This window comes from Poromitra crassiceps (assembly GCF_964638095.1).
Source record: "Poromitra crassiceps genome assembly, chromosome: 20".
Taxonomy (NCBI): Eukaryota; Metazoa; Chordata; class Actinopteri; order Beryciformes; family Melamphaidae; genus Poromitra; species Poromitra crassiceps.
Window position 1 is genome coordinate 29,291,358 of NC_139637.1, and position 12,467 is coordinate 29,303,824.

The following is a 12,467-nucleotide window of genomic DNA, read 5'->3' on the forward strand; positions in this document are numbered from 1 at the left end:
GGGGGAATATGCTCATATCATACAGTACTTTCATAGGGTTAGTGGGGAATATGCTCATATCATACAGTACTTTCATAGGGTTAGTGGGGAATATGCTCATATCATACAGTACTTTCATAGGGTTAGTGGGGAATATGCTCATATCATACAGTACTTTCATAGGGTTAGGGGGGAATATGCTCATATCATACAGTACTTTCATAGGGTTAGGGGGGAATATGGCGGTTCCCAAATGAACCACATGCGTCTCAAATTTGCAGGTTTATTTCTTTATTTTATTCTAATACAACCACATTATTTCACTGGTCCAATTGCAGACTGATTTGATTCACCTAACATGACGGTCCTATGCAAAAGAAGCACTGTATTAGTATTTGCTTAAAATGACCCAATTTCACCATAACAAAGATTTCTTCTTATTTTCCAGGTTCATATGAGCAGAGCAAAGGTTGCCTCCAGGTCTTGTGTCTTCTACAATAATTTAGAAGGTAATGTGTTAACACTTAAAGTCGAGCTGAACCCAAAAATGACTTTTCTTTTCTTTTAGTTAAAATACCTGGGTATGCAGTGCCCCCATTTAATAATGTATGCAAAAAAATCACAACAATCTAATTTCTTTAGTTTTTCACACTTTTTCACATCAAAAGTTCATTTTTCAACATTTCATTGATAACAGTAATGTCAGTTTGCTGACGTCACCTAGTACTATCAAATTTCTACCCCATTTCAACCAATCATATCACGACATGCAGCTGTCAATCAAATCTTCATTTGAGGATAATTTTCTCTTCCAAATAAAGTAGAAAATGGCACCTACAGTAGTGCCTGTCATCTGGCAGAATTCCTATCCCATAAACTAACTACCGTACTAACTTGGCCAATTGTTAGAAACATGAACAAAAAACAAAAACTATAATCTCTAAGAATGCAAAGAAATGTAACTGGCTCGTTAAAAAGCGCATTCCAGGGATATCGTATTTACAGCAGCGATAATGGCGCGCGCATCCGAGAGCTTGGTTGTCAGAGGTCGCACTTCGGAGATTCCAGGCCGACGTGCTGCACTCTCCGCTCGGCAACACGAAGGCAGCTGGCTGCCTGCGGGTCGCTGAGCTCCACTCCTCCCGTCAAAAGGCTCTTCCCGAGGGGAGTGCCACAACACGACTGAATCCCACTTGATTTGGAGGCGGAACACGCCAGGATTGGCCAAAGCCCAATCCAGTCCCCAGAATTGTCAAATAAAATCATCGACATGATACTATGACTCGCCTCTCAACCTGTCATCTTAGACAAACTATGTTTTCAGTCTGAAACGGACTCATATGCACGTGACGAACACGTTCAGTTCCACTTTAATAAATACACCAAATGCATGGGCAGTGTTTTCTCCCGTAGGATGGATCTGTTGCAGCGGGGTGGGGGTGGGGGGGAATGCAGGTTTTTGTGTGTGCACAGAACTGTCTCCATTTAGACACCAGAGACCCACATCCCTCCCCCTGCTAACCTGCTAACCTGCTAACCTTCTAACCTGCTAACCTGCTCCTTCTCACCATCATCGCCATCTTTCTTTTAATGAGACTTTTCTTTTTCTTTTTTCTTTAAATCTGTTTTGACAAACAGTTTCAGTTTATATGTGACCCATACTGGGTGAGTGTTACAGGGCGTTATCTAGCTGCTAGCTAGCATCCATTCTTCCAAGTAGGTTATTCATCCTTAATTGCCGTTTTTTCCAGAATGAACTCGCATCACCACAGTGTTGTATTATATCAGTGTTTCCCCTACCATTCTACAGGCCTGGCGGGCCCGCCAGGCCAGAAACATTTTTTTTTCTTTTTTTCCTGCTCTCCCCAAAATTTCAATAAACCTTTATGGCATATTATTACAATACAACAATACTGGTGTTGACAGTGGACCATAATAGAAGATGCCAAATCATTCAAAACAATAAGCATTTTGCTTTTAGGAGCATTGTGCCAGCGTGCAGCGCTGTTCCAAAACATGTCGACGGGTGTCGTTGCCTGGGAAACGCACATCCGATAATACAACTGTTCCCATTGCATCCCATAATAGTATGATGATACTTGGGATGCCATTGCCAACATAGATGCGAACAGGTTAGCTAAAAGTTTAGCGTCGCCAGCGAGGGCCCCCACCGTTGTGGTCGGGGTACGTTTCGAAATCCCTCCAGACCTGAAAAATCTTCTAGGGGAAACAGTGTGTACAGTGTTAATTTACTCGAATGTATAAATTACATTTTCAATTATGATAACTTACATTTATGACGTTTCTTTCTGTCACACTATATCTCTGAGGCAAGTCAAAATGTATGATTTATGTCGGCAGACTTGGCACTGCACACCACTTGACAAGTCCGTGCAGGACCAGGCCAGAGATGAATGAGAGAGAGAGAGAGAGATGGCTCATTCCAGGCTCCACTAATAGTATGAAAACTCTTCCAGTCTTCTAAATGGCAGCTTGTGATTGGCTGTCTGTCAATGTTATGCAATGTCATTGGCTAGTAGGGATGGGTATTGTTTGGATTTTATCGATACCGGTTGCGTCATTGAAACTAAACACAAAGTATATTTTAATTTACAAAATGTTTTATTCGTCGAGTCTGGATAAATCACACCTGTTTTCAAAGGATTATGAAACAAACCAGCGCGATGGACTTACTTTACGTGGAGTTTGTGGACCAACTTTATCTGAACGGATGGCTCAGTCTGGATGTAGCGTTAGCTGCAATAAACGTAACGGTAAAGCAGGGAATGATAAACAATAACGTAAAATGGCCCATATCGGAAAGAACGAAGGCAGCAGGGTTTCTGGGAAGCGTAGTCTTAAATAAAGAGAAACGTGACCATTGTGACTGTTATAGGATGGAGGTTACTATACAAATTGCCTCAAACATGTTTTGGAATTCCTACATGAAACACCTTTTACGTTTTGATTTGTATCTCGTTTTCTGAAGAGAAAAGCACTGACAAAGACTTGGTGAATTCCATCCTGGATGTGGAGGACCTGGTCAAGTTTGGCAACAAGCACAGGTTTGATTTGATTGACTTTGTCCCCGTATTCCTATTTGCCTTTTCATGAAGTACGGTAATCTCTGTCCTGCTTTACTACAATTTATAAAACCGATAGTTCCGGTTCTTAATTTTGATTGGCTGGGAGCCGTAGTAAAATAATTTGTGTTCAGCAAGATAATCTTCACAAATGAGGACCACTTTATGATTTTTGAAGCGTAAATTCAAATTTTTTATTTTTATTTTCAGAAAATGCTTCAAATATCATCAAAGTGGTCCTCATTGGTGAAGATGATCTTGCTGAACATTTGTTGCATGCAAATTGAATTGAGTTGAATTCATTTGAACTTTTTTCCCCTGTAGGGTTTGTCCGTACTACCTGTCCCGTTCACTGAAGCAGCAAGCAGACATCATATTCATGCCTTACAACTACCTCCTGGATCCAAAGGTAAACATCAGATAGCTGCTGACGAGGAGCCAGGGCTTCATTCCCACATTTGTCTTTGTGAGCTTTGGAGAACGTCCAATGTGTCGACCAGTTTCAAGGGCTCTGTAAAGCTGGAAATATACTTAGGCGATCGCCTCAACTTGGAGCCTTGCCGGCGGCAGCTGGTCCTATTCACCTTATTCTTTGCCCATAAAGGACGCTTCTGCATGCCGTCATTTTGTAATCGTCTTTCTGGTTTTAGACACGGAAAAGATTACGCCTACCGCAGTCATTTAGACTTGCCAAAAAGCTGTTTTCAAGCAAAAAACAACAACAAACTGTTTTAAAGTTTTAATATTTTTCGGGTGAGAACGTAACATATATGTGACCAGTTTATCAGAATAATGCCAATTTGGAAATAGCTATCTGTCAAACCCTACTGTAGGCTACTGGCAGTGAGCAAACACTGTCGACTTGCTTTTGTAACTAACGTTAAATGCCGACCGGGTACAGCCATCGGCTCCTCGCAGCAGAACATGTAACTGAAGTTGGCTGCATTGTAGCTTAATTTTGAATGTTGCCAAACTTCATTCATTATTATAGTGATGTTTTGTTTTTAAATTGGCCGCCAACTAGCGCTGAACCGGAAGAACAAATACAATTGCGTGTAACGCGTAAGAGAGAAAAAGTGGGCGTGGTGAATAAGGTGAATACACTCGAACGTCAGCTTGACGAGGGGTCGCAGGGGAGTCCGCAGCAAAGTTAGCACAAGGAGAGAATGTAGTGCATATACTTGTTAATAACTTTCACTCTCTCCTGTTATCTCTCCATCTATATTATATTATACTCGCGCTGTTCGCGTCAGCTGCGTCAAGTCGCATTTTCGAGGAGCTGCACGCAGGCAGCGCCGGCAGGCTCTGCCAACCCCACCGCACCCCTCGGCACATTTGGCGAGGGCTTTGGAAATATATCAAGGCTTTAAGAGCTGCTGCATGGAAGGTGCTGAGGTGGACTCATTTAGACGACAACAGTACCTGCATAAAAGGCAAACTGTGGTTGCGTTCTGGCCTTTAATTCCGCCTTTATACACGGCATTTGTGATAATGGTCGTTTCACGTGCAGACTGGAGCCGCAAATGTCAGCACCAGCTCTGAGCAGCGTCAAGTGAGCCAGAATAAAATGGAAACTTCTGGTTAGAACCTTCACAATAATGGCAATTAAAAATAAAAGTATATTAAAAAATAGTAGCTCCACGTTGCAATGTTTTCGTGTGTGATCCGAAATACACAGAACACAAAGAACACAGACAATTAAAAGTCAATTTTAACCCGTAGTGAGTCGATTGTTTTCCGGCTTTTATTTACCAAGTAATAAATTATCGCTTTTATTTTGAAGATTAAAAAGCCTGGCTTGCTGTATTCTGTCTATTTCTAGCTGGAGTGATGCAACTTCAGGACTAAACTTCAAATGAATGATCCACATCATAGAGTGACACAGAAGTCAGTAATGTGATAAACTGCTGCTGATTGGTTGCATTACACAAGTAGAGGTGCACCAATACCCATTTTTCAGAGCTGAAATTAGTATTGTTACGACTTTCAACAGGGAGACGTTTTAAGACGGACTTGTTTCCAACACGCTAATCCTCTGGTTCACTTACTTGATGAGATGGTTTGATTGAAGGTCTGTAGATAGGTCTTGGCAAGGTGTATGAGTGTGGAAGTGCATGCTATTAGCTACATTAACAAAATTAAGGCTCAATGCATGCATCTAAAACATGATGTGGATTTCTTAAACGTTCAACAAAAAGCGACTTTAGTTCCAAACAAAAATACTAAAGCGTTTGCGTGCGGTTTACTTGGTACTTGCGGTTGAAAAACATTATCTGTCTGGCATCTCAAACCCAGCCAGCCGCAGGTGTGTCAAATCAAAAAATCAGTCTTGCTGTCTGACGCACAGTGATTGCATCATCACGCGCCCTCAACTAAGCGCCTTGTAGTTCTTTTTATAAAACAAGCAAAATGGCTCCTACAATACCGGCCCCTATTGTTAAGGGCGAAGTGCTAATAACAATAACTCAAAAAACTGGAGCCAACAAAAAATGTCTATAAAATGTAAAATCTAGATGTGAGTGTATTTATGTAAGACTTCAGTTGCTGGCCGGAACCAGGAGGCAGATCTTAGTGACTGGCCTCTCTAGAACATTGGTCTTGGTCTGAAGCTTTACACTCCTCACTATTCCTCTTCTGTCAGGATTGGTATTAATGACTTTAGCCATTATCCATGAGCCTCGTGGAGCATTAGCATCAGCTATCAACACAATATCTCCTTGTACAAAGTTTCTTCGGACTCTGTTCCATTTTTGGCGCTCTTGCAACAGGGGAAGGTATTCTTTCACCCAACGAGACCAGAACAGATCCGCTATGTACTGTACTTGGCGCCAACGGCGTCTAGCATATACATCCTCTTGCTTGAAGATGCCTGGTGGAAGCATGGGCTGAACTTTGAGCAACAGCAGGTGGTTTGGTGTCAGTGGCTCTAAGTCATTAGGATCATCTGACGTTGTTGTCAATGGGCGGCTGTTAAGGACTGCTTCCACCTCACACATGACTGTGAGGAGACTCTCATCATCCAATGTTTGTTGTTTTGTAACAGATAGCAGAATCCTTTTCAGCATGCGGATTAATCTCTCCCAAACTCCTCCATGATGTGCAGCAGCGGGAGGATTAAAGGTCCATTTCACACCTTTTTGCTGCAAGGCTTGTTCGATTTTGTCTTTGTTCCAAGCTTGTACGGCTTCTTTCAATTCTCTTTCTGAGGAAATGAAATTGGTCCCATTATCCGATCTTATCTCTGTCACTTGACCTCGCCTACAGATGAAACGTCTTATTGCATTTATGCATGAATCCGTGTCAAGCGAATGGGCCACTTCCAAGTGCACAGCACGACTGGTCAAGCAAGTGAAAATTACTCCATAACGTTTCACTGTGCCTCTTCCACGTCTGACTTCGATGGGTCCAAAAAAGTCTACTCCCACTTGTGTGAAAGGTGGAAAATCAGGTGTGACTCTTTCTTTGGGCATATCAGCCATCTTCTGTTCGCCAACATTCGCATGTAAGCGTCTACATACTACACAGTCTTTCAGAATTTTTCTGGACAGTGCGTTGGCTCAGGGAATCCAATATTTTTGACGTAAGTGAGATAACATGTGATTCCTTCCACTATGTCCTACTTTTCTGTGAATATGTTCAAGAAGGAGTCGAGACACATGATGATTCTTGGGCAAGATTGTCTGATGCTTCGTCTCTTCCGGCATGGCCAGCTTACTGAGCCTTCCACCTACCCTTAGTAGGCCCTGATCCAGCTGGGGATCAAGTTTAAAAATTGAACTTTGTCTTTTGACGTTCTGATGTTCCGTTTTCAACGTTTCAATTTCTTCTGAGAAGCCTTGTGCTTGACAGAATTTTACAGTTGCAGTCTCTGCAGCCTGTAAATCCTCCAATGAGAGTTTTTGAGCTCTCAAGGCGCTCTTATGCGTCTTCATTTCTTTTTGGATGAGGGCTTCGTGCTTGGTCTTGTCCAGCTCTTTAGTTATTATGCTGGCAGTTATCTCTTTCCTTTTATCCTTTAACTGTCTCAGGAGGCTCTTTACATGAAGAAACCACGCTACTGCTCGTATGAGTTTGGTCCATGTTGAAAAGTAGTTCATAAACATGTCAGTTGCTCTCTGTTCCATCGTTTGAATTACATTGATTGTGACTGGTTCTTTCTTGATTTCAGGGTCGTCGTGGGAAATTGAACCCAAATCCTCAGGATTGACTGGCCACCTTTCTTTGGTGTCAAGTAAGAAATCAGGGCCTCTTTTCCAAGCATCACACTTGAGGAATGCTTCAGCAGAAATACTACGGGTTGCATAGTCTGCTGGGTTCTTTTTGGTGTTAACATATCGCCACTGATCGACTTCTGTGGATTCTCTGATGGCTCCAATGCGGTTTGCAACGAATGTCTGGAATCTCTTTGTGTTGTTTTTTATGTACTTTAACACAGATGTGCTGTCTGTCCAGAACACAGACTTAATTAGCGGGATCTGTAACTCTGTTTTTAACATCTTCTCAATTTTAACAGCTAACATGGCCGCAGTCAATTCCATTCTTGGGATGGTTACCTGTTTCAAAGGTGCCACCCTGGCTTTCCCAAAAAGAAAGGTTTTGTGTACTGCATTTTCAGGATTCATCAAACGCAGGTAGGTTACTGTGCCGTAGCCTGCCTCGCTGGCGTCACAGAAATGATGAAGCTGAGCAGACGTAATCTCTCCAAAGTCCTTGGGTTTGATGCATCTCTCTATCCTGTAGCTCTCCATTTGCTGCAATCCAATGAGCCACTTCAGCCATGCTTTCTGATAGACATCTGGAATTGCATCATCCCATCCATATTTCAGCTTACAAAGCTCTTGCAAGATGTACTTTGCAGTGAACGTAAAGGGAGCTAGAAATCCTAGGGGATCATAAACAGAAGACACTGTAGAAAGGATTCCTCTTCTGGTGCAAGTCTGAGGTTTTAAAACCACATGAAATTTGAAGGAATCTTCTTCGATGCTCCATTCAACCCCAAGGGCTCTTTCAACAGGTAAACGTTCTTTGTCCAGATCAAGGTCCTTTACCTCTTTGGCACGCTCCTCCTCTGGGATGGAGGTCAACACAGCTCTGCTGTTACTGATGAACTTTGTTAGTCGAAAACCTCCCTCAGCACATAAAGATCTCAACTCCTCACATAGATGTATGGCTTCTTGTTCCTTTGGGACAGATTTTAAGCAGTCATCCACATAAAAGTTATTCATGACAGTGTCCACAGCTTCCTCCAAATACTGCTCCTTGTTGTTCTCTGCAGTTTTTCTTAGAGCATAACTCGCACAACTTGCTGAGGAAGTTGCACCGAAAAGATGCACTGTCATTCTGAATTCGGTCAAATTCTGCTTGAGATCACCTTTAGGCCACCACAGGAACCGAAGGAAGTTTGAATCATTTGGTGTTACTTTGACTTGGTGATACATTCCTTCTATGTCCGCCATTACAGCAATAGGTTCTTGACGAAAGCGCATGAGGACTCCCAACAGTGTGTTTGTGAGGTTTGGTCCTTGGATTAGCTCTTCGTTCAGTGAGGTCCCTTGAAATTGTGCTGAACAATCAAACACAATGCGCAACTTGCGTTTTTTAGGATGTCGTACGCCATGATGTGGCAAGTACCACACCTTCCCATCCTCTTGACTCAGCTGATCTCGGGGTACTATTTCAGCGTGTCCCTTCTGGATGACATCTTCCATGAAGCAACTGTACTCTTGATGGAAATCTGTGTCTTTGAGGAGCTTCTTTTTCAAGGTTAATGCTCGTTGTTCCGCTAGTTGGCGATTGTTTGGCATGTAGATTTCACTTTTCTTAAACGGAAGCTGTAGCTGGTAATGTCCATCTTTTAGCATGGCAGAGGAAGATACAATGTGCATAAATTGCTTGTCTTCCATGGACATTTCTGCTTTTCCTTCATAAACCCTCTCAGGGAAGTCATGGTTGAAATGTTGTTTCAAGAGTTCATCCAAGTTAACTACTGAGATTCGATGACTATGAACCTGTTCAAGTTGACCTTCAGTGCGACTGCAGCCATTTAGAAGTCCATTGATCACCCATCCTAGCTTGGTTTTAACAGCATATGGTCCGTTACCTTGACTGTTAATCACTTTCCATGGTTCCATGGTCTTAGGTGCATTTATTCCGATCAGAAGTCCAATCTCTGCTTCAATATGGGTCAATTCAACCTCCTTTAGGTACTCCCATTCTTTCAAAGCTTCTGATGTGGGAATTTGCTCCTTTGAAACCGGTATTTCTTGTTGTGTATATGTTGCTGGCAGTGCTATAAAGTCATTTCCTTCAAGGTTTGATACCTCAAGACCAGAGACTACATCAATGTTCACGGTTTTCACTTGTCCAAGTGTTTTTAACAGAATGCGTGTTTTCTTCCCTTTGGCATTCAATTGTTTTCGGAGGGCCTCGGTGCAAAATGTAGCAGAACTCCCCGGATCAAGGAAAGCGTATGTTTGCACAGTTTTGTTACTGTTTGACAGCTTTATTTTGACAGGAACGATGGCTAGTGTCTGAATGTCACCGGCCCCATTATGAGCACGCTTCTTCAATGAAACTAAAGCGCTGCTCACTGATGTCTCCTTGTCTACGATGCTTGCATCTTCTTTTTTGTTTTCTTCTGATTTCTTTCTTTCAATGTGTAAGATTGTGGGGTGTTTTAATGCACAGAGCTTGCAGCTCAGTCTCTTTCTACAATCCTTGCTTATATGTCCTTTATTAACGCACCCAAAACAGATACCGTTTGCTTTAAAGAAATCAACTTTCTCTGTGTGTTTCTTCTTGTTTAACTCTTTGCAGGCTTCTGTCATATGATCTTTCTTGCAGTACAGACATATCTTGATTTGTGGAGCTGGGCTTTGAACGGCTTCTTCTGTTGTTACTGTAGCAAAGCTGCTGCTCTTACGTGCTACTGAGTCAAACTTCATTTTAGGAAGTTTTCTTTTGTCTTCTTTTGGTATTACATCCTGAATATTCCCAAACAGTGGGTCAGACGCCATGTTTGATTGTCTTTCAATGAAGTCAACAAGTTTTTTGAACTTTACTCTCTTCTTGGTGTGCTCATAATGACCATAAGCCACACTCCTCCATCTTTCTCTGAGCTTAAAGGGAAGTTTTGAGACAACTGTTCTCATGTGGGATGCATTGTTCATATCACTCAGAGCATCAATGTCCATCATAGCATTGCAGCAACTCCTCATAAACAGGGCGTACTCCTGTAGTGCTGTTCGGTCTTCAGATTTGAGTATTGGCCAATTCAAAGCCTTTTCCTGATAAGCAGAAGCAATGAGCACATCATTTCCATAATGTTGCTGCAGTAGTTGCTTTGCTTTCTTATATCCCTTTTTGGGCTTCATATGTAGACAACTTCTGACAAGTACTTTAGGTTGGCCCGCTGTGTATTGTTCTAAAAAGAACAATCGGTCTCGATCATTACTTGTTTTATCTTCAATACAATGCTCGATGGTGCGAATGAAAGTCATGAAGTGAAGAGGGTTGCCTTTAAAAACAGGAATTTCTCTTGATGGTAGAGTCGAAAGCCGTTGTTCTTTAATAAGCATTTCTGTTATTTCGTTCTGCTTCAGCATGATTTTTACCATATCGCTATCTGATTTGCTCTTGACCGTAGTAGTGTGTGTTTTACCTTGCGGTAGCAGACCATGCTGTTTGCTCATTGTGGTTTTAGCTTGCATTTGCAACTGCTGACCACTAGGGGCATTTTGGAGGGGTTTTGGCTTGACATAGCTGCGTTTCTTTGTAATGTTACCATGTAAGTATACACCAGCACCATCATCGTCCTCCTCCTCTTCCTCATCACAGTCATCATCACCATAATCTTCAGCCACTTTATCATCATCATCATCATCGTCATCATCGTCATCATCATCTTCATCATCGTCGTCATCATCATCGAAATTGAGGTCAGCCTCAGTGACATGCATGTGTTGTGAATGCACACTGCTCCTTTCTTCCTGTTCATCATATACTTTAATTTTGGCATTTGCCGCAGCCAGCTCAGTATTAAGCATCAGCATTTCCTTTTCTGCTTTCAATTCTGCAGCCCTTTGAGCCAGCTGAGCTTCTTCCCTTTCCAGTGCTTGTTTGGCTTTAAGACCTTCAGCTTGGGCAAAGAGAGCGGCCCTTTCTGCTTCGGCCTTTCTTCTAGCAGATGAAGCTGTAGATATTTTGCTTAATTTACTGACTATTCCAACAGAAACAGCAGAAAGGTGGTCTGTTTGGTCTGGTTGTTGCTCCTCAATTGCTGTCGCATCTTGTAACCATTTCCTGGTAACAATTTGAAATTCTTTGAACTGAGCAATCTTTGGTATATACCACTGGTTGTGTTCAATGTCTCTGATTTCTTCTGAAAGTACATTATACATTTCCAGCTGAGACTGTGCAAATTCATCAATGAGTTCATTATAAAACGTATACAATTGCTGGATAAGTTCCAAATTGTCGTATTCCACCATAAGAGATTCTATTTGATTCCTTTTAGCTGTTAGTTTCTTAAACTTTGCACTTCTTGCCTTCTTCAGCTTCTCAATTTTTGCTTGCAAACCCTTTTCAGTTAATCTGGGTACTCTCTTTTGCCCATCTTTTGCAGACACATCTTCAACATTCTCGTCTGTGCTCGGCACATTTTCCAAAGCAGCTTTTTCCCCAGAATCTTCAGTTTGAACAACTTCAACTCCGGCTTTACCATCTTTACTAGACATCTTTAAATAATATCGAGTTAAATACAATTAATGGCGTCGTCACAGAATGGCAGCTGCTATATCATTAACGTTAATTTGAAACATTGACCACTTCAGTGGCAACGTTCAATCCAAATGGAGAGATCCAGCACGTAACGTTAATAGTGAACACAGATATAATTGCGACATCAAACGGCTTCTCCGTACAATGAAATGTCACAACTTCCAAGCGCATCCAGTCCACTTCATAAACGTGCACAAACTTCTTCATTTAATGATACAAGCAGTCATCCAGTTATGATCCATTAACATCCATTATTATTCATAGCGATGTCCAATATCAATCCTTCCTTTCCAGTCCGTATGCTTCAGAGGTGTTTTTCAACTTTTGTTACGACTTTCAACAGGGAGACGTTTTAAGACGGACTTGTTTCCAACACGCTAATCCTCTGGTTCACTTACTTGATGAGATGGTTTGATTGAAGGTCTGTAGATAGGTCTTGGCAAGGTGTATGAGTGTGGAAGTGCATGCTATTAGCTACATTAACAAAATTAAGGCTCAATGCATGCATCTAAAACATGATGTGGATTTCTTAAACGTTCAACAAAAAGCGACTTTAGTTCCAAACAAAAATACTAAAGCGTTTGCGTGCGGTTTACTTGGTACTTGCGGTTGAAAAACATTATCTGT

At 41.8% G+C, this 12,467-nt stretch overlaps 1 protein-coding gene across 1 annotated transcript in view; it reads left to right on the forward strand.

Annotated features, from left to right (window-relative positions):
* Window positions 1-427: 427 nt before the first annotated feature.
* Window positions 428-12,467, forward strand: part of rtel1 (regulator of telomere elongation helicase 1) — a 64,768-nt gene continuing 52,728 nt past the window's right edge. Inside the window, exons 1-3 of the mRNA XM_083657224.1 lie at window positions 428-488; window positions 2,969-3,044; window positions 3,387-3,471. Of these exons, the coding sequence (XP_083513350.1) occupies window positions 434-488; window positions 2,969-3,044; window positions 3,387-3,471 (216 nt within the window). The 5' untranslated portion in view covers window positions 428-433. The remainder of the gene's footprint in view (window positions 489-2,968; window positions 3,045-3,386; window positions 3,472-12,467) is intronic.